At 41.0% G+C, this 21,303-nt stretch overlaps 1 protein-coding gene across 1 annotated transcript in view; it reads left to right on the top strand.

Moving 5' to 3' along the window:
- Nucleotides 1-18,897, top strand: part of MEI4 (meiotic double-stranded break formation protein 4) — a 117,406-nt gene extending 98,509 nt beyond the window's left edge. Inside the window, exon 4 of the mRNA XM_036318411.1 lies at nt 18,628-18,897. Coding sequence (XP_036174304.1) covers nt 18,628-18,897 — 270 coding nt within the window. The remainder of the gene's footprint in view (nt 1-18,627) is intronic.
- The last annotated feature ends 2,406 nt before the right edge of the window (nt 18,898-21,303 follow it).

Below are 21,303 nucleotides of genomic sequence, written 5' to 3'. Positions count from 1 at the left end.
AGCAAGCAGGAGGCTTTGTTGCCCCGGTGATGGAGGAAGCCAAGCTTCCCGCCTGCCCTGGCTGGCCCTGGGCTCTGCTCAAGGCAACAAAGTTTCAATTATAGAAGATAAATAAACCTCAGATACCTGCTTCCCATGGCCAGCCTGCAAACAGCCATCAGCCCCTCACCCAGGATGGCCACACCCTCATGGGGTGAGGGACCCCGCTGGGGGAGCTTGGCCAGCCTGCAAACAGCCATCAGCCACTCACCCAGGCTGGCCAGGCACTCCAGCGGGGACCCCCACCCTGAAGGGCGTGTGGCCATCCTGCAAACAGCCCTCAGCCCCTTACCCAGGCTGGCCAGGCACCCCAGCAAGACCTCCACCCTGATCCAGGACACATTTCAGGGCAAACCAGCCGGCCCCCACCCATGCACCAGGCCTCTATCCTATATAATAAAAGGGTAATATGCAAATTGACCCTAACAGCAGAACCACTGGGAATGACTGGTCACTATGACACACATTGACCACCAGGGGGAAGACGCTAAATGCAGGAGCTGCCCTCTGGTGGTCACTGCGCTTCCACAGGGGGAACTCTGCTCAGCCACAAGCCAGGCTGACGACTGCCAGTACAGCGGTGGTGGTGGGAGCCTCTCCCACCTCCTCAGCAGCACTAAGGATGTCTGACTGCAGCTTAGGCCTGCTCCCTGCTGGCAAGTGGACATCCCCCGAGGGCTCCCGGGCTGCCAGAAGGATGTCTGACTGCCAGCTTAAGCCCAATCTCCTGGAGAGCAGGCCTAAGCCAGCAAGTGGTCATCCCCCGAGGGGTCCCAGACTGCGAGAGGGCACAGACCAGGCTGAGGGACCGCCCCCACCCCCCCCAGGTGCACAAATTTTTTTGCACCGGGCCTCTAGTCTAATCTAATAAAAGAGAAACATGGTAATTGGCGTACGACCGCTACCCTTCCCATTGGCTAATCAGGGGGATATGCAAATTAACTGTCAGCCAAGATGGCAGCCAGCAGCCAGGCAGCTTGAAACTAACATGAGGCTTGCTTGCTTCAGTGACGGAGGAAACCAATGTTCCCCGCCTGCCACTGCAGGCCTCTGAGCCTGTAGTTTGAGACATTTTAACAAAAATAGAAGCTAAAATAAAAAAACCCAGAAACCAGCTTTCAGTGAGCTGGGACCTCAGAGCTGGAGTCAGAGCTGGAGTTATACATTGTTTCGATTACCTACTTTCAGCAGCAGAGGCCTAAGAGCTAGAGCCTCAGAGCTAAAGCTGGCCCAGAATTAAAAACAAAAAAGAAAAAAAGGAGCGGTTGGGAGCTTCCGTCACCCGCCAGCCTGAAAACAGCCCTCAGCCCCTCACCCAGACTGGCCAGGCACCCCAGTGGGGACGCCCACCCTGAAGGGTGTGTGACCAGCTGCAAACAGCCCTCAGCCCCTCACCCAGGCTGGCCAGGCACCCCAGTGGGGACCCCAACCCTGAAGGGTGTGTGACCAGCTGCAAACAGCCATCATCCCTTCACCAAGGCTGGCCAAGCACCCCAGTGGGGACCCCCACTCTGAATGGTGTGTGACCAGCTGCAAACAGCCATCATCCCCTCACCCAGGCTGGCCAGGCACCCCAGTGGGGACCCCCACCCTGATCCAGGACACCCTTCAGGGCAAACCAGCCAGCCCCCACCCATGCACCAGGCCTCTATCCTATATAGTAAAAGGGTAATATGCCTCCCAGCACTGGGACCAGTGGAGCTGAGAGGCCTCCCGGCACCGGGATCAGCGTGACAGGGGGCAGTGCCCAAATCCCCTGATCGCCCTGCGGCTCTGTGTGTGACAGGGGGTGGGGCCACAACCTCCCTATCCGCCCTGCTCTGTTCGTGACAGGGGAAGGTGCCCCAACCCCCTGATCAGCCCTGCTCTGTGCCTGATACGGGGGAGCTCCCCAACCTCTGATCTCCCTGTGGCTCAGTGTGTGACAGGGTGCGGCGCTCCAACCCCCCCCCCCCCAACGGGCCCTGCTCTGTGTGTGACAGGGTAGAGCCATAACCTCCCCATCAGCCCTGCCCTGAGTGTGAGAGTGGCGGCGCTCCAACCCCCTGATCGGCCCTGCTCTGTGGGTGATAGAGGGCGGCGCCACAACCCCCACTCCTCCCACGGGCCCTGCTCTGTGTGTGATGGGGTAGAGCCATAACCTCCCCATCGGCCCTGCCCTGAGTGTGAGAGTGGTGGCGTCCCAACCCCCTGATCGGCTCTGCTCTGTGGGTGATAGAGGGCGGCGCCACAACCCCCTGATCCGCCCTGCTCTGTGTGTGACAGGGGGCGGTACCCCAACTCCCCTATCGGCCCTACTCTGTGAGTGACAGGGGGGAGCTCCTCAACCCCCTGATGGGCCCTGCTCTGTGTGGACAGGGGGCAGCGCCCCAACCCCCAGATTGGCCCTGCTCTGTGCGTGACAGGGTGGCGCCACAACCTCCCCATCGACCCTGCCTTGAGTGTGACAGGGGGCGGTGCCCCAATCGGCCCTACCCTGAGCGTGACTGGGGGTGGCATTGCAACCTCCTGATCCGCCCTGCTCTGTGCATGACAGGGGGCGGCGCCCCAACTCCCCAATCGGCCCTGCTCTGAGCCCGACCAGGGGCTGCACCTAGGGATTGGGCCTGCCCTCTGCCACCCGGGAGCAGGCCTAAGCCAGCAGGTCGTTATCTCCCGAGGGGTCCCAGACTGCGAGAGGGCACAGGCCAGGCTGAGGGACCCCTCCTTCCCCCCGAGTGCACACATTTTTGTGCACCGGGCCTCTAGTCCTATATAATAAAACCCTAATATGCAAATCAACTGAACAGCAGAATGACTGGTCGCTATGACACACACTGACCACCAGGAGGAAGACGCTCAATGCAGGAGCTGCCCCCTAGTGGTTAGTGTGCTTCCCCCTAGTGGTTAAGTGCTGCTCATCCAGAAGCTGGGCTGGTGAGTGCAGTGGCAATTGTGGGAGCCTCTCCCGCCTCTGCAACAGTGCTAAGGATGTCCGACTGACAGCTTACCCCCGCCTCCAGTGCATGAATTTTGTGCACCGGGCCTCTAGTATCCAATAATAGTAAACTAAACCCACGGTATTGCTGCCAACACATCTATTTACTGATCAGTTAAAGTTAAAAATACAAATCATCCTGTCTTAGGAAATATGAGACAGAATACCATAACAACTCCAAAGGCAACATATCTCAGGGATTGAGAAAAAGAAGTAAAAAATTTGTGAAATGGAGGGAGGTGAAGAAAAGAAGGAAAATAAAAAGGGAAATGCTGAGTGAAAATTTCAGATGTTAGTGTCATCACACTTAACTTTCATTGTCACTAGCTACAAACAGGAATATACAGTATATTATATATGAAATATTATATTATGTATTATATTAATTATATTTTCTTCCAAGTCTCATATGATCCTTCCAAGTTAGGTTGATAGGAGGCCATTAATAGATAGCATTGCTCAGATTTCGATGGCCAAATATTTCAGTGATAATCTTTTGAGAGTTGAAATGCCAGTATTCAGAAGAAAGATATTATGCCATTTTCCCTAAATGTCATCCAGGTGATAGTGGCTGACAAAGGAAGATTTCCTCACAGGCTTATATTTGCCAACCTTTATAACTGACATACGTACTCAAATACATGGATAATAGTTTAAACTGGAATAACAGTCTTAAATATTGACTATCAGAAATGTCAACTCTGGCCATTTGAAAAATGGATGTTTTGAAAATATCAGTTTCTGTGACTGATGGGAGCAGTCTGTTCTGTTGACTCAGTCTGTTCTCTAAGCGGTTTGTGTTGGGGAGGGTGAAATGCTCCGCTCCAGGAACCCAGGAGTCAATGTCTTCTTTTAGAACACGCCCTGGGTAAGGGGCACTAAGAATGGCCCTCTTAGTGCTCCTTACCCAGGGCATGTTCTAAAAGAAGACATCTGGAAGATGTGAGAATGATTCTCTGGCCTCTCACAAATCTTTTCTTTTCATTTAGACACTAGAAGCTCATTGCAGGAGGACTCCTGCAAGAACAGAGCTTCCTCGGGCCAATCGCACCTCCAAGCCCTGCCACCCAAGGCCACACAGAGGGGTCCCGGCTGGGGGCGGGGCTTAGGCGGCCCATTGGTGCCACCAAGCCCCGCCACCCAGGGCTTGACACGGGGGTCCTGGCTGGGGACGAGGCTTAGGAGGCACACAGGGGCCCAAATGGTGGCTCGCGCTGGCCCGCCCTGCCTGTATTATGCAAATTAGCCATCTTTGTTGGCGGTTAATTTGCATATTGTGCTGATTAGCCAATGGGAGGTGTAGCAAAGGTAAAGTCAATTACCATGTTTGTCTATTATTAGATAGGATAATAAAACAAATTGCTTTAAATGAGAACAAGAAGATTGGAAAAGATAATCCATGATATGAATTTTCTGAAAACTGCATATTATTGACTTTGAAATAGAAGTGATTACATCATAATATGTTGAGCCGAAGGGAAGTAAATGGAATGAACATTTAATAACACTCAGCATTTAATAATTAAAATTTAATATAGCATATTAGCAATAACATGCATCAAATGACTATTTTGTAGAGACCACTCTCAAAAGACTGGCTTGATTCAGGCCCTGACTGGTCATCAGGGGAAGCATTATCAGGGGCAGCATTATTATGTCAGAGCAGACTTAATGCCCTGGGCTGCTGTATGTTTTGCTATTTGTATCTCACACACACACAAATCTAAAATGAATGAATGAATATGACCTCCTGCTACTAAAGCCTAACTACTTTTAGCGAGCAAAAATGAATTAGTTAGTAAATTAAATACCATTGATTGTCAGTAGTTCAAACTGGAAGCATTCAACATTAAATAAATCATCACAAGACTTGACCTGAGGAACACTGTAAATGATTTGAAATGGATATTTAGCTAAAGTGCACAATTAATAGATAGAAGTTTCTACTGCCTCCATCAGGTTTGATAATAAACTAGAGTGACTCACAGAACCAAAGAAAGTGCACAACTATTTTATGATAAAAGATACAAATCAGGATCAGCCAAGTGAAAAGATGCATGCCCAAGGTCTGGAAGGGTCCTGAACATAGACTGTACATGCCCTCTTCTCATGGGAATCTGGGTACGGTACCCGCTCAGTATATCGGTGTGTTCACCAACTGGTAAGCCCCACCAAGCAATGTTTTCCAGAATTTTTATTGGAGTTTATTAGGTAGATGTGATAGATGGAATCATTAGCCACATGACTGAACTCAATCTCCAGCCCCCAGTCCTCGCTGAAGGTCAGGCTGGCTCAGTGCCCCAGTCCTTTAATTTGCATGTTTGGTGTTTCAGGTGACCACCCCATCCTTACTCATCTCCAGAGTAATTTCAAGTGTGAGCCTAAGGCCCACCATGAATAACAAAGACACTCCTATATACTCAGGAAGCTCCAAGGATTTAGAGGCTCCCAGGAACCAGGGCAAAGACCAGACAAATTCTGCATTATACAATACATGCTCACTGAATTTTTTTTTTTTTTTTACTAACCAAACTTTTATAAAAAATATCTTCAAACCAAAGTCTTATTTCATGGGAGCCAGTGCAGGTTTTTCCCTAATTGCTTTAGAATTGTGTTCATAAAACATTATTGTTACCAAGATATTACAAACACACTTGTGGGTCATTAAAGCAACTTAATTGTTTATATTAATTATATGCAGTTGTATACACGCACATACACAATTTCCTAAAATAAATTGTGCATATAGTATGGGTACTCTTTTTCTCTAAATAATATTTCTTAAAACTTAAACCTTTGAAAAGATATATAACTTAATCTATTATACTACTTGCTAAGAGTAACTGTTTCGTAGTAATTTTCTGTAGATAACCCCAAAATAAATAATGTTTGATGGTTCATCATATCTTCTAGGATTACTAGAAAAATTATGCTGCATAAGAAATGTTTTCTTGACTAAATTTGAACCCGGGACCATTCAGTCTGGGGGCCTACACTCTATGCACTGAGCCAAACCGGCTAGACCATTTTCTAAAGGTTATTTTAAATTAACCAATGACAATGAACTTACTGGGAACATTATTGTTTTCTGAAAACAATTGCTTGTAAAGCATATACCCAAGTCTTCACAGTGTTAATTAAGTAAACTAATTGATCTGTCTTATAAATGCAAGTGTTTCTTTAGAACACTTGATTTTGGTTTTGTAATATGTGTCTGAAAAAGATGAGCATCACTTTAACCTGTTTATTAGTATAAGTATGCTAAATTGTTCTTCTACTTGTTTTATTTTCAGTACATTTAAGTTAACGTGAATTTCCCATAATGCACTAACTTTCCTTATTCATGTGTTTTACTGTAACTCATTCAGCAGCAATGCCGCTTCAACAATACCATGGACATTACCCTCTTGTGATATATATATCCCATTATATCCTGGTCATTTATGTGTGATTCTACCTTGAACTGAGATGCCTAAAGGATTTAAAGCCATACTTGCTGCTGTTATGTAATTTACATCTCAGCATTGTAGCTGGCAGTAGCTACTGAGGAAATGGCATTTGAAGAAGGAATGAAAGCCTAAGACTTCCTCTGGATCATTACTCCTTTTTTTTTTTTTTTTAAACATTTGTCATCAGGTAGTGACTCTCACCAGATACTAAGATAAGAAAGCTATCTCTAGGTCAAGCATGTCAAACTTGCAGCCAGCAGGCCGCATGAGCTTTTAAATAAGTGAGGTATGCGGCCCACCAGCCGGGAGTTTGACATGCTTGCTCTAGGTCCACTTAGCATTTTGTGACATATCAATTTACCCAGCATCTTCTCAGCACAAAGATAATGAAAAAAGTTAAATCGATACCATTGTACTTAGCTAGTTATTAATAATAGGAAAGAAAACAATGGAAGGCCAGACATTATAGGCATGGAGTTACCTCCGCCTGGGGAACTGCATGTTCCCTACAAAGGAGAACTGGACAAAGGGAAGATAGCTGCAAGCCCAGTAAAGTTGGGATGACTAGGAAAGGTGCTTACTGTCAGTCACACCTGGGAACAGAAGTCATTGGCCAGAATGGGCATGGCCACTGCAAGCTCTCAGAAAATTTGGGGTATATAATCCCCTGAACAAAGAAGTTTACTCTCTTGGTTCCTCTTAGCATGCTTGGCTCCCTGGCATTTTCCCGTGTGGCCCATGGCCATGTGGATCTCCATACACAATGGACTGCAACTAGCCTGATGCTATGTTGGACCTGATCCAACATAGAAAGGAAATTCTCGATATTGACTTTGCTTCTAGTTTTACTTAAACCCCAGCTATACCTCTTCTATGACTGAACTAAGGGAAATGGGAATTTGGCAATGCAGGAATATAATTCCACTGAAATAGAGCTTTCTATCATATCTCATCCTACCCTGGCGACCTCTAGAAATGCTTCTTCCAGCGATACCCCAAGAATCATACTCCCACTAGCAACAGGGAAAGAAAAGACACATTATTCTCCAATAACAAAACCAGAAAAACTCATAGTTTGAAGCCTAGTTCCTTCTCCTAAGCTTTCCACATTACATATGGACTTTTCTTTTTGAAAGTTTCTCTGAAATATTTTTAGATAACAAAATTATAGTTGTTAGAGAAATATTTTATGTAGTAGTGAAAAAATACACTAAATGTTGTATATATATTTTAATAAATCAACTAGATAGAAGGTAACAAACATTTAAAATGTTTTTAAACAATATCATATAGTTGTAGCATGACTGCTTTTTCTTTATTCAAAGATTATTTCTGTAACAGTTCTCTCTTAGAAGTAATTTATCAAATTCATAAAACTACTTAAAAAGGGTAAATTTTACTGTGTGTCAATTCTATCTCAAAAACACCTGTTTTTTAAAAAATGAGAAATGGTGGTCGATTGGTTTTTTAAAAAAGAAGAAAAATATATTATTCACTTTGCTCTAGGCCCAGTCTCTATTGCAATAAAAAGATAAAATGTTGATAACATGGTGTTTTCTCCTTTATGTTTCTAAACCTCCCTCTGTGTTAGCCTTTGATAGCAAGTTCTAATACACTAGTTTCATTGAGTTAGTGGTGATACATACTGAAAATAGAAAGAAAAACAGAAAGATGTGTTGGCTTTTCATTTCTGCGAACCCAACCCTGTTCAGTTGGCCTTTGGGAGAGAATAACTAGAATATCTGAGGCAAATCAAATTTGACTTTCAATTTCTAAGCAAAATTATTGGAAAGGATCTGGTCACTTTTCAGCCCACCACCTTGTCACTAATCCCGGGCTTTAGATCCAGTGCTCTTAAAATATACATACATTGTATATTTACTTGCTTACTTAGGCACATTTATCAAAGCTTAGCTAAGCAGCCTCTAGGAAATTGTTTTAACCCTCTGTCTTTTGCCTGGTTGGGCAGTCACTGATGTTCCTCTAAAAATCTAGCACCTGCCTTCTGCCTGGTTGGTCAGGTTTAGATGCTGTCTTGGATAATCTTTTATTTAGAATCCTAAAGAAGAATGTTCCTTGTTGATTTTACCCCCAGTGGCTATTCGGACATTTGTTTTTCATCAGTAATGGCCATCTATATCTGTTTCCAGTGTATAGCCAGTATGTCATCAGCTTTGGCTTCTTTTTCTCAAGCTCTGTCTTAATTACATGGGAGGAATAGTTGAACTTAGTGAAACTGCATTCTCTCCCAAGAATACTACTTTCCTGCTTCTTCTTGTTATCCATTCCATCTTTCAGGAAGATAAGTATCAAACATTTAAGTGACTGTAGACCGCATGGAAACAATTATGCTCTTAAAGTTTTTGTTAACACTTAGAAGAGATTTGGCCCTTGACTGTGGAAACCAGTTATCTAGTCTATTTCCATGGCCTGAGAGAAGGCAAAGGCATTCTCCAGAATGAACTGCTGCAGAGATTGGTGACAGCCCTCCCTGCTGCCCCTTTAAAGCTCTCTGCCTCTCCTTTGCTTCACTGCATAGTCTCTTACCAGAGACAGGTGTTTTACCTATGCTGACAGTAATTTTCAAGTCATCTCCCAAAACATCCTGCCATCCCACCTAGCAGGAAGCAAACCTGCAGGATCATCATTCATGATTGAAGTCATTTCCTGCCCTTTAGCATGGTCTCACACCAAATGCCTCAATTCTCCTTGGAGTTCTTTTATAGCCCTTAGCGCATGCATTCTGCACTGTCATTATTTACTTACTTCTTTGTCTCCTTAGAGATGCGTACTAGAGTTCTTATATAGGTAGGGAACCTGTCCTGTTCATCTCTATCTGTAGCACTTACCGCAGAGTATGGCACATGAGGGTACTCAATAAATGTTTGTAATAGGACTGAACAGGGAGAGGGGAGTGCAAGGCAGGGAGAACCATAAAATTTTAAAGTGCTGAGTACTCCCAGCAGAATTAGTCCTTAAAGAACTCAGCTGCTTTTATTTCAGTCTCTGAGCCCTGTTCTTTCACTTAATAGACTTATATTAATAACCAAATCATCTGGTTTGTATTGTTTTGTTAAGAATTACTGTGATAAAAGTCCAGACTCATAAATGATATATTTGCTTCTCAAATTTATATTGAAGGATTTCCAGCTTTAGACCAAGTTTAATATTGTACTATAAAATAGTGGAAAAGTTACTGAGTGGGATTGATGACCCCGTAATTGAGGCTACAGATCCCAAGAAAGCAGTGGGGATGCAGCATAAAGCTATTTAAAGTTGACTCAAGAGATCTATTAGAACAGGAAAATGCTATGTCCATGTATTAAAATCAGTGTGGAATCTATCTTATGATCATATCCACCAGTCTGCTGGTAGGTAGGAGTCAAACCACAGGAATATGCAAATATAAAACATCAAAGTATTAGGGTCTAATCTATGATATTACTGAGTCACCAAAAGAACATGTTACTAGTATTTAGGACTCAGAATAGAACTGGCGTCTAGAATAGAACTTGAATAAGTTGACCCATCTAACACTAGTCAGATAATTGGAGAATATAACATTAAAGAGAGACAATCAAGCTAGCTCTTTAAATATGATGTTGATAGGAGTTGTTTGGAGTAAGGTCTGGGGTGGACTCTTTTGCAAATGTTCATATCCATGGGGCTTTCTAATATCAGAAAGGCTTTATAATAATCATCTTACATTTAGGTTCCTCAGCACCACTCTTTTATGCAAAAAGGAATTATCTTTTAGATTACTACTATCTTTGAAGGATTTTCTTGATAGAGGAAAGTAGTGCTGCCTCAGATTCTTGACACAGCTCTAGAACAATGCGCAGTAAACTTGAGATGTGTCCAATAACTGACACAGCACACTACTTGAATAATGCCAGTAAGTAGTCTTCTTCTAGGTGCAGAGTACCTTAGGAATAGGGGCTCTTTCACTTTGGGGAAAAAAACTTAATGATGGTGATTATGATAATAACACTTATTCAAAAAATCTGTGCTCCTGTGCTATGTTTTCAATGTATGGTTTAATGTAATCCTCTCAGCACAACCCAGGGAAGGAGTAACTGTTATTATTTCTAAGCTTTAGATGAGGAAAAATGTAAGGCTTAGTAAGGTTTAAATAACTTGCCCAGGTCACACAATTAGTAAATGGCCAACAGGGATTATTAAATCCATGAATATGTGTTCAGTTGATGGCCTTCCTTTACAAAGAAACCTTGCTCAGTACCATTCTGTTTTCTCAAAGATCTCAACCAACAAGAGGCACTGCCACATCTGTTTTTGTTGGGAGACTCAGTCTGTACTGTTGTCAAATACAAACTACCCTTTCACTCTCTGTGATCCTTGTCCAAAGTCCTCTTACACTATAGGGCTTTTTTTTTTTTTTTTTTTTTTTTTTTTTTTGTCTGCTCATTTTGCTATTACCTTACTATATAAATTCAGTCTCAGGGAACAGATTTGAGAAAAGTAAGTAAAATTGGTTAATGAGAAAAATCATTATTTTTGAACAAGGGTCATAATGACAGATTTTTAAAATCCTTTCTGTTATGTTTATTCCTCACATGCTATTTTTTATGTACAAATCTTGCATACTTGAACTACTCCCCATAGGAAACAAGGTAAACTATCAAGATTCCAAATGTTAGTAATGTCAGTAGTTTAGAACTCTATCTAAGTTACCTCACAAATTAGACATAAGCTCTTTAGAACAAGTCTCCAATATCCAACATTTAAGGTAGATATCTGTACCATTATCTGTATAAAGCAAAATGGATTAATAGCCATTGAATCATTTTTATTATTCTTTGCCCAGCACTTTGATCAGAAGATGACTCACCACTCTATAGCTCACACACCCTTTGAGCCCTGCCTCACAATTCATATCTATGAAATATTCCCAATTATATACTTTCTGCTCCGATCAGCCTTTAGCTTTATACTTCCTCAGTAAGGGTTGGCATCTAGGTGTTGGGCAGAGGAAAAGGATATGACATAATCTTTTTAGGAAACATAGTCTTAAGTGAATGTGTGCTTCTTTTGCAATCATAAGTTCATTGATTTCATATATTTATACACATGTATGTATATTATATAATGTATATATAATAGAAGTCTATAACTATATACTATAGATATTATATATCCTATCTAATAATAGGCAAACATGGTAATTGACCGTACCTTCGCTACGCCTCCCATGGGCTAATCAGTGAGATATGCAAATTAACCACCAACAAAGATGGCGGTTAATTTGCATATGTAGGCGCGAACAGCGGAGTGAAGGCTTGAAGGCGGCTCCGGCTGGAGCAGCAAAGACTGAAGGCGGCTCCAGCCGGAGCGAAGGCCTGGGTCCCGGGTGCTGGAGGAAAACCGGTGCCGGCAGCCAGGGGAAGGGAAGGCCTATTGCACGAATCTTTTCATGCAACAGGCCTCTAGTAGTTATATAATACTAGAGACCCAGAGCACGAAATTCATGCACTCAGGGGGTTTCTCAGCCCAGCCTGAGTCCTTCTCACAGTCCAAGAGTCCTCAGGGGATGTCAGATGTCCAACTGACAGCTTAGGCCTGTGGGAGCACACTGACCACCAGGGGGCAGCTCCTGCACTGAGCATCTGCCCCCTGGTGGTCAGTGTGCATCATAGCAACCAGTCATTCTGCCATTTGGTTGATTTGCATATTAGCCTTTTATTATATAGGATTAGATATGCTATGCATGTGGTTCTACTCTGCTCTAACGCACTGTTGCAGTACTGTGCAGGGCCCTAGCCAAGCCCCTGGTTATCTGTCAGCTCTGTAAATGCTTTCTCATGGGCTTCAGAAGCCTCAAAGGGCATAGTAACTGCTGATAGAGAGTGAACTTCCTCCTCCTCAGGTCCTTGACTGAAATTTACTGCTTCTTTGCTGTCTAGTAGATAAAAAGGCTAAGTTCTTAAAATTCAGGGGTATGTTTCTCATTTAGTTAATATGGGACAATGGACCTTTTCCTTTAAAGTATTTTGTTGAATTTATTCTTCTCAACACTATTGATTTCAGTTGCTACAGTCTCATAAAATCTGACATGTAGGATGCTGAACCATTGGTGTATTATAGTTAGTGATCATTGAATTTAACATTTAGGTTACATGCCTATACTCTTTTGTCTTGATGTTCTGCCCTGTAATGATCGGATTTTCTTTATCTCTTGAGTTTGAAGAAATACGAAGAAAATGTGTTGTGTTTTCACCCCTTCGCAGCATACTTATTTCTCCAAGTGTCAGACTTCACCTCTGCATGCCCTCAGCCAGCACATATCAATTAAAATGTTGATGAACATGGTCAGATTTTTTAGCATTAAACATAAACACCCAAACTTCAAGCCACACCTCCAGTGTACAGTGCCTCCATTATCTGCTACTAAGGAATGGGACTGTTTTTGTCCCTTTAGGCATCTCTTTCATTTCTGTGTCAGAGACAGCAGAAGGCGGCACCTTTTCAAAGCTAGGAACATGACTAGTTACCTTCCTGCCTAGATGAAGTCTCAAGGTCCCAAATATAAAAGGCCAAAATGGAGGAAGGGATCCCAACATAGTACAGGCAGGTACAGCTCCCTGTGTGGGACTACTGAGCTGCAGAGTGCCCTCCAGAACCTGGCCCTTCCTGCCCATCCCTGCATGGTCCTCATCCTCATGCTCACAGGATGGCTCTTCTACTTGAAAGCATTTCATCTGTACTTGCCCTCAGGAACAGTGGTGAAGAGGGAAGGCACAAGGTACATTCCACAAGAGTCCATCTGGTATTGAAGACAAAGAGCTTTCCCAGAAACCCCACCCTGTTGTTTCTGTTTACAGCTCTTTGACCAGAATTGGCCTTAAGGAAGACTGGACAATGTACACTTTTAGTTGATCTATTGTCACCAGGAACAAAACTGAGGTTGACAGATGAAAAAGAAAGGAAAAAAAAATGGATGTGGGTGAGCAAGTAGCAGTGTCTTTTTCAAGGATAGTACGTCTTTGCACAAATATCTGAATTCCAACTAGTTAGGAAACTAGCATAATATGTCTATAGCCTTAACTTCAGAATCTAACTTTTAAAGTGAAATTTAGCAGCATGTATAGAAATATTAATATTTTCTCACCATTTAAAAATATTTATATACTTTGACTTTCTCAAGCCCAGCTCAAGAATAGAAACATAAAATGTTTTAATTCTAAAATGTTCTACAAAATATATGATGATTTTTCTTTAGAAAGTATGTCCTCTTCTGAATGTTCCCTGCTGTCTAAACAGGATTGGGTCGTAAGAAGTAGTCATGGGACTATAGACGCTTCCTCTGAAGGCACCCTCAATCCTAAAAGACCTAAAGAGAGAAAGTGGTAGCAATGCATCAGACAGACACAGCCCTGATGCTTGTGACTGAAGTTCATTCCATCTTCCCCACAGGGTGTTCAGGCAAAAAGCCTGGGTATTTTCCAGGTGGGCATGTTCCTCCTGTGCTGGGTATTTTCTAACATAGTGTCGTTCAGTCTGATGTGATGCTGAGAATGTAGCAATTACACCAGAATATAGAAGAGGAAAAGCCATCACCTTAATACCATTTACTTTACTTTTGATTCAGGCAGTGCAGTAATTCTGAAAGTCTCTGAGCAGAGCAGGCAGCTTCCAGGGTGATGGTATTTGGTGACTACAAGAAAGACCTCCCCCACAGACATGCATTTTAGTCATGCTGAGAGGGAGGGCATGTAAGGTAGTGCATACTGTCTCAAATTAATATTCTACATGCTGTTAATATCTTGGAACAAAAGAGTTTATCCAGTTACTTATTATGAGAACAGGCCTTTAGGACAAAGGTGGGACCCAAGATAGATAAGTTCTGGTAAACGTAAAGAGCAAAGCCCAAAACCACATGGAGAAAGGAGACACTATATTGAGGACCCCAGGTAAACATGCCCAGAGTGCGAGTCTCAAAGCCAATGGGAAGGTGCCAAGACCCAGCCTGCGTGCTTTACACACATGCCCTGAAATTGCCCAGATGCTATGGCCTCTATTGGGAGGGAGACTTCTCTTTATGATAAGCACAGTTGGCAATTTTTAACTGTTTATAAAAATATGTTCTACATGTAAACCATGCTTAACTAGAAAGTAAACTACGCAACTTCAAAAAAGAATAACCATTTGGTTCACAAAATCCCAATGTATGGCCCAACAGAGTAAACACTAGAATATATAGCTAATATCAACAGAGGTGAACTCTAAAATCATTTGCAACGCTCTAACTATTATTGTCATTCTAAAATACTCTACCCTGCTGTAGTTAAAGCTTCAAATTAAATGAAATAAATGTGCCTTTTTGCTATAGAATTTGCATTTAAGTACTGCCTAATTTCTGTTAATGTTTAAATAAGTATATAAGTTTATAATAACAGTTCCAAGAAGAATTACCTATTTTCTCATACAGGAATTTGGACTATTCATGATCATTACTGAGCAGGTTTAAAAAAATATATTTAAGCATTGCTCACATGATCAGGTTAAACACATACTGCAAAAAAAATTTTAGTTTGGAATAAAGTGTTAATCATAATTTCATATGGAAAAATGCCACTAATAATCAATACAGTAATCCCCCCTTATCTGTGGGAGATAACATTTCAAGACCCCCAGTGGATGCCTGAAACTGAAGATAGCATTGAACTCTCTATATATTATGCTTTTCCTATACATAAACACCTATAATAAAGTTTCATTTATAAATTGGGCAATTTCATGGATAGAGTATTTGTTCTTACTATACATTTTAGCAACCTCAGCATATGATTTTTTTATTTCCTTATTGAGAACTTTCACCTTTTCACTTAAAAGAAGTACTTTATAGCTTTTCCTTGGCATACCCAAATTGCCAGCATCACTACTCTTGCACTTTGGGACCATTAAATAAAATAAGGGTTACGTGAACACAAGCTCTGAAATACTGTAATAGTGAATCTGATAACTGAGAGGGCCACTAAGGGGCTGGTAGCCTACACAGCATGGAAATGCTGGACAAAGGGGTGATTCATGTACCAGGAGGGATGGAGCAGGACAGCATGGGATTTCAGCACGCTACTGAGGTGTGCAATTTAAAACTTTCAAATTGTTTATTTTTGGATTTTTTATTTAATAATTTGGAAGGCAGTTTACCATGGGTAATTAAAACTGTAGAAAAAAAATCTGTAGATAAGGGAGCACTACTGCATGTGTCTGTAGAGGTACCTTTTACGTCACTACAATTCCTGTTCAATTCAAAACAAGAAATGTATATTGAGATTTACTATGGACAAGAAAGACATTGTTCTAGGAATTGTAGAAACTGTAGAGACGGGAACACATTAGCTTTACTCATCATGTGTAGAATCTTAACAGATGATAAAACAAATATATAAACAACCAGAATATAAGCTAAAAAATTCAAATCCATAAAAATGGTGGGATCCAGATACCTGGTATCTTTAGTACACATATCTTATTTTGAAGTAAAAAAACAAAGCGGGAACAAATACAATATTTGTATTTGCATGTGACCCGCAGGCTGTAGTTTGAGGACCCCTGGTTCAGACATAAACTCACATATTTACTAGAGGCCCAGTGCATGACACTCATGCACTGGGGGTGGAGGGTGTTCTTCAGCCCACCTTGCACCCTCTCGCAGTCTGGGACTCCTTGGGGGGTGTCCACCTGCTGGCTTAGGTCCACTCCTTAGTGCTGCCTTGAAGGCGGGAGAGGCCACAAAAATGTGGTGATATATCTATGAAATGGAATATTACTCAGCCATAAAAAATGATATTTTAGCATCTGCAACAACATGGATGGACCTAGAGAATATTATGTGAAATAAATCAGAGAAAGACAATTACCATATGGTTTCACTTATATGTGGAATCTAAAGAACAATATAAATGAACAAACAAAACAGAAACAGACTCATAGATACAGAGAACAGACTGATGGTTGCCAGAAGTGGAGTGGTTTGGTGGACTAAGTAAAAACGTTCTCATTACAAGAAAAATACATTTTTGCAGCTATATATGTTGATGGGTGTCAACTGAATATCTTATGAGATCATTTTGCAATATATACACATATCAAATCATTATATTGTACTAGAGGCCTGGTGCATGGATTTGTGCACCGGTGGGGTCCCTCAGACTGGTCTGCACCCTCTCACAACCTAGGACCCCTCGGGGGAAAGGGGATATAGCAGTGCCAAAGCGGCAGGAGACCAGGGAGGAGCCTCAGCCAGGGCCGGGCTCAGCTCCACTGCTGCTCATCCCCGCCCCGCTGCACCTGCCACTGCTACTGCTTGGTAGCACTGCTGCGGCAATAGAAGAGGCTCCCGCTGCCACAGCTGCGCTCACCAGCCATGAGCCCCTTCTGGCTGAGCGGTGCTCCCACTGTGGGAGCACACTGACCACCAGGGGGCAGCTCCTGCATTGAGCTTCTGCCCCCTGGTGGTCAGTGCACGTCATAGCAGCTGGTCATTCCAGTCGTTCAGTCATAAAGGTTGCTTAGGCTTTTATATATATAGATATCTGAAACTAATACAATGTTATGTATTAGGGGTTGAGAAGTACAGATTGGTAGTTACTAAATAGTCATAGCGATATAAAGTATAGCATAAAGTACAGTCAATAATGCTGTAATAACTATGTATGGTGCCAGGTATTGGAAATATCAGGGGGAACACTTTACAAAGTATATGATTGTCTAACCACTATGCTGTACACCTGAATATAATACAATATTCCATGTAAACTGTAACTGAAAACAAAACAAAAAAATTTTTCTGTACCTAATGACACGATCATATAGTTTTTCCCCTTAAATTTGTTATGATGGGTTATATTGATAAGATTTCCTATTATTGAAGCACCTAAAAAGAAATCCTGCTTGATTACATTACTGGATTAAATGTCATTGTTTGGAATCATGTGTCTATATTCATAAAACTTGGAAATGTTTATAGTCATAAATGAGACTGGTCTACAGTTTCCGGGTTGTTTTTAAATTGCCTTTATTAAATTTAAATTTGATTAGTTATCTATATATATTTGACTCTTGTTTATTAGAAGAATACATTCCTCTGGGCTCTAAAAGAATGTTTCTTCATTTACGTATTATTACAGTAAATAGATTTGGTGAATATTTCTAACATATTTCTTAATAAGTAAATGATAAAGCCATTTTCTATCTTTTCACTGATTCCTGTATTCCCTTGTGTTAGGCTTTCCATTGCCCATCTCATTTTCAGCCACCTAAGCCAAATAATAACTTCTACAAGACACATCTACATTTTCCCTCATGACCACGTATCCAATCCCACACAATCTAATCCTATTACTCCCTGATTTCTGTAGACTCAGGATCGCGTCTGGTCACTTACAGATCATAACTCTAACTGCTCTAAGACTGAGTTGTACAGTGAAACATGTTCCTAAAATCCTTCCCCTAAAAATCCTTATATTATCCTTGGCAAGAGTATTATTGATGGGAAGTCTTTGATGAAATGTTGAAATAAGCACACAGAACTTGGTATGTGTAAGCCTCTTTGCCAAGTATTCTCCGAATCATCTGAGTAATAAATTGTAGCAATAATGCAGAGAAAGGATTTAGAGCTATGTAAACCAGCAAGAGAAAAAAGTAATACAAGATTTTCCAGTTTTCTCCTTTGTTCTCGAAAAGGAACAAGAAGACAGAGGTATTAAGTCAAATACAGTTGACCCTTGAAAAACATGGGCGTGAACTCTGTGGGTTCACTTAAATGCTGATTGTTTTTCATTAAGTACCTGCACTGTTTTTTGTCTATGGTTGGGAGTCCACCTATGTGGAGAGTCGACTGTATGCATTAATCTACACCCTATTATATATAGGACTTGAGCATATGTAGATTTTCTACCCACTCAGGGCCCTGGAACCAATCCCCTTGGGTCCCAAGGGACAACTTAAATTTGGGGGTTTTCACAAGTTACACGTGGATTTTCAACTGTATGGGGGGAAGGTGGGTCAGTGCCTCTGACTTCTGTGTTCAAGGGTCAACTGTATTTATTTTTTGTCTGAAAATGTAATCACCTTATTTGGCTTTTTTTCTGATTTGAGCTACAACCAATATTTTTTTAAAAGGAGTGTGTTTATTTGTAGGTGCAAGCCAGTTATGATGCTTCACGCTATGAAAATATTTTCTCCCTCTTTTGGGTTCTGGAGCAGCTTCTTCAAAAGGAAAATGAAGAAGGCAGTACTTTGAGTTTGGGGCATGATGATCAAGAAATCAAGAAGTTTCTTCAGAAGCATGATGATGCTGTTTTGCAACTCTCTGATACATTTCCTTTATTTACTTTTTATTTATGGAGATTGGGCATTCTCTTGAACTCCATAGAAATAAAAACTGTTGAAAATAACTCACTTCCTTAGCAATTTACCAAATATATGAAACATACAAAAGTTGAATATATGAAGATCTTGTACTTAAAAGATTTTCAAGAATATTTTTAAATGAGCATTTTAAATGGATCTCTAAATATAATGATTAACTAAATTTAAGAGTCTTAACATGTGACAAATTATTATGAGTCATATTTCTTTCCTATAATCTGTCAGTATCAGCTATTCCCATGTGACTATATTTTATAATGTTATTCAATATAGGCCTCTTATTCTCTAAAATGGGTCATTAATTGTGCATGTCATAAAAGATATTTACTTTTAAAATATTTCCATGTAATAGATACTAAAAGGCAATGGAAGAGATCTTAAAAGTTTTATTGCTTCATCAACCCACCATTTAAAATAAGTGGTTATAAATTAGATTTTTAAAACTTTTTTCTTACACAGTTTCACTTATATCATTGTCTCTCTTAGAAGGGACTGCTGCAGGAGGGAAGTCGAACATTTGTAAAGGTAATTGCCTTTAATTTCCTATAATCAACAGATCTGTCAAATCCTTTTGAAAGTACTAATTAGTGGCTTAAATGCTCAGTTTGTTTTTTCAAAAAATGTTATTTTTGATTCTGTTAATTGGATATAATATTCCTGTTATTGTTAAAATGTAGTTTAAGTCGTGTGTAATAAGACATTAAGAAAATTTTCACAAATTATACCATCCAGAAATATACTTTATACTTACTAAAGGAATGTTTATACTTATTAAAAGTATTGGTTGAATTTTCCAGTTACACCATTTTTTTTACTTTATTTCAATTATTAAAATCATACCCAACTAGTTAAGTGAGCACATAGTATGTACTTTCCTATACCACAACTTAGGGCACAATAAACCCAAATTTGCTCCATAAGTTAATTACCATTCCCAAATGTCACGGATATTTTTTAAAATGTATATAAAATAATTATCTGTCAGTTATTTTTGGAATTATTTCTAACTTTATGGAAAAGAACAAGCCTTTTTTATAATACCGAGACTCACTGTATGTATCAGTCAGCGATTAGTATGTAGTGAACAACCACAAAATCTCAGTGACATAAAGCAGGAAGTAATTATTTCTCAGAGGTGTAGGCAGCACGTGGGGGTCAGCTCATCCAAACTGGGCCCTGCTGGGAAGCTCTGCTCAGGTTGCAGGTCCCACTGGCCTGGGCTCCTGATTGTAAACTGGGTTTTGGTCTCTGCCACATGGGCATGTTCTGGACCCCGAGTTGAGGGCAATGAAGACACTTTAACGAATGTGTAGCATTTGACCAGAGTAAGAACATCCTCAAACATTGATGCTTTCAAAGTGCAAAGCTCGCTCTAAAGGTGCGGTAGCCAGACTGCCAGGCCCCCGCGCCCAGTCCAGTGGGAGAGGAAACAAATGTGACCTTTTGTCCTTGGCTCTATAACTAGACATTGGTGACATTTTATGTAGGTCTTTCACAAACTGGTGCACCTTCCACTCTTACTTGTTGGCATAGATAAGGGCAGAATATTCCTGGATGAGAGGCAAGGCAAAAAGCTATTTACATTTCCAGATTTTTATGTACATTTGTAGATGTTTTAAAAATACTGGTGGTTCTAACTTAATGATAGTCTGGTTTCATTTATTCATCAATTATTAATCACCAGCTTTGTGTGCAAACCAATTATTTGCACATATAAAAATAAGCATATTGAGTTTTGTATTTTATCAGATTTGTAAAACAGCACTCTCTTTTAACAGTCAATATAATGACTCAACATCAATAGTTTGTATTTGCTGAAGATGATTAGAGTGGTAACATTGACCTCCTATTGAAAAAAGATACAGTATTTTATTATTATGGAAAGTCAATTCATTCTTTTTAAATTATTTATAGAATTGGACAACACTAAGTTCATCTGGTCAATGAACAGGCTACTCTGTTAAAAACTGTCAAAATCTTATGAGTATGACTGACTCTGGCTCTTTTTGTTTTGTTTTCATTTAATATGAAAGTCCTCTAAATAGTTTTAAGAATCCATCTATAATAATAATAGCGTAATATGCTAATTAGATCGTACATCCTTCTGGATGACCTTCCAGACGAAGCCAGGGCTGCAAGGGAAGCCTGGGTCCCAGGTGCCTGCCAACCGCCGGAGGAAAGCCTGGGTCCTGGGTGCCAGAGGAAGCCAGTGCCCGCAGCTGGGGGAAGGAAGACCTACTCTTGCATGAAGTTTGTGCATTGGGCCTCTAGTTACTAATAAGAAAGAAAACTTGTAAAAAGAAAATATGAGTCTAACACTCAAGACACTGAAATAATTCATAGATATATACTCTGAATTTATAAAATTCTCTTCTGATATTTTAATCTAATTTTGTTGTAGCTGCTTAACTGGTTGGTGAACTTATATTTTAGTTAATAGCTGTG

This window comes from Myotis myotis, unplaced genomic scaffold (genome assembly GCF_014108235.1).
Source record: "Myotis myotis isolate mMyoMyo1 unplaced genomic scaffold, mMyoMyo1.p scaffold_m19_p_7, whole genome shotgun sequence".
In the NCBI taxonomy this organism is placed as follows: Eukaryota; Metazoa; Chordata; class Mammalia; order Chiroptera; family Vespertilionidae; genus Myotis; species Myotis myotis.
The sequence above is the reverse complement of the archived record's forward strand: the minus strand, read 5'-3'. Positions and strand labels throughout refer to the sequence as shown.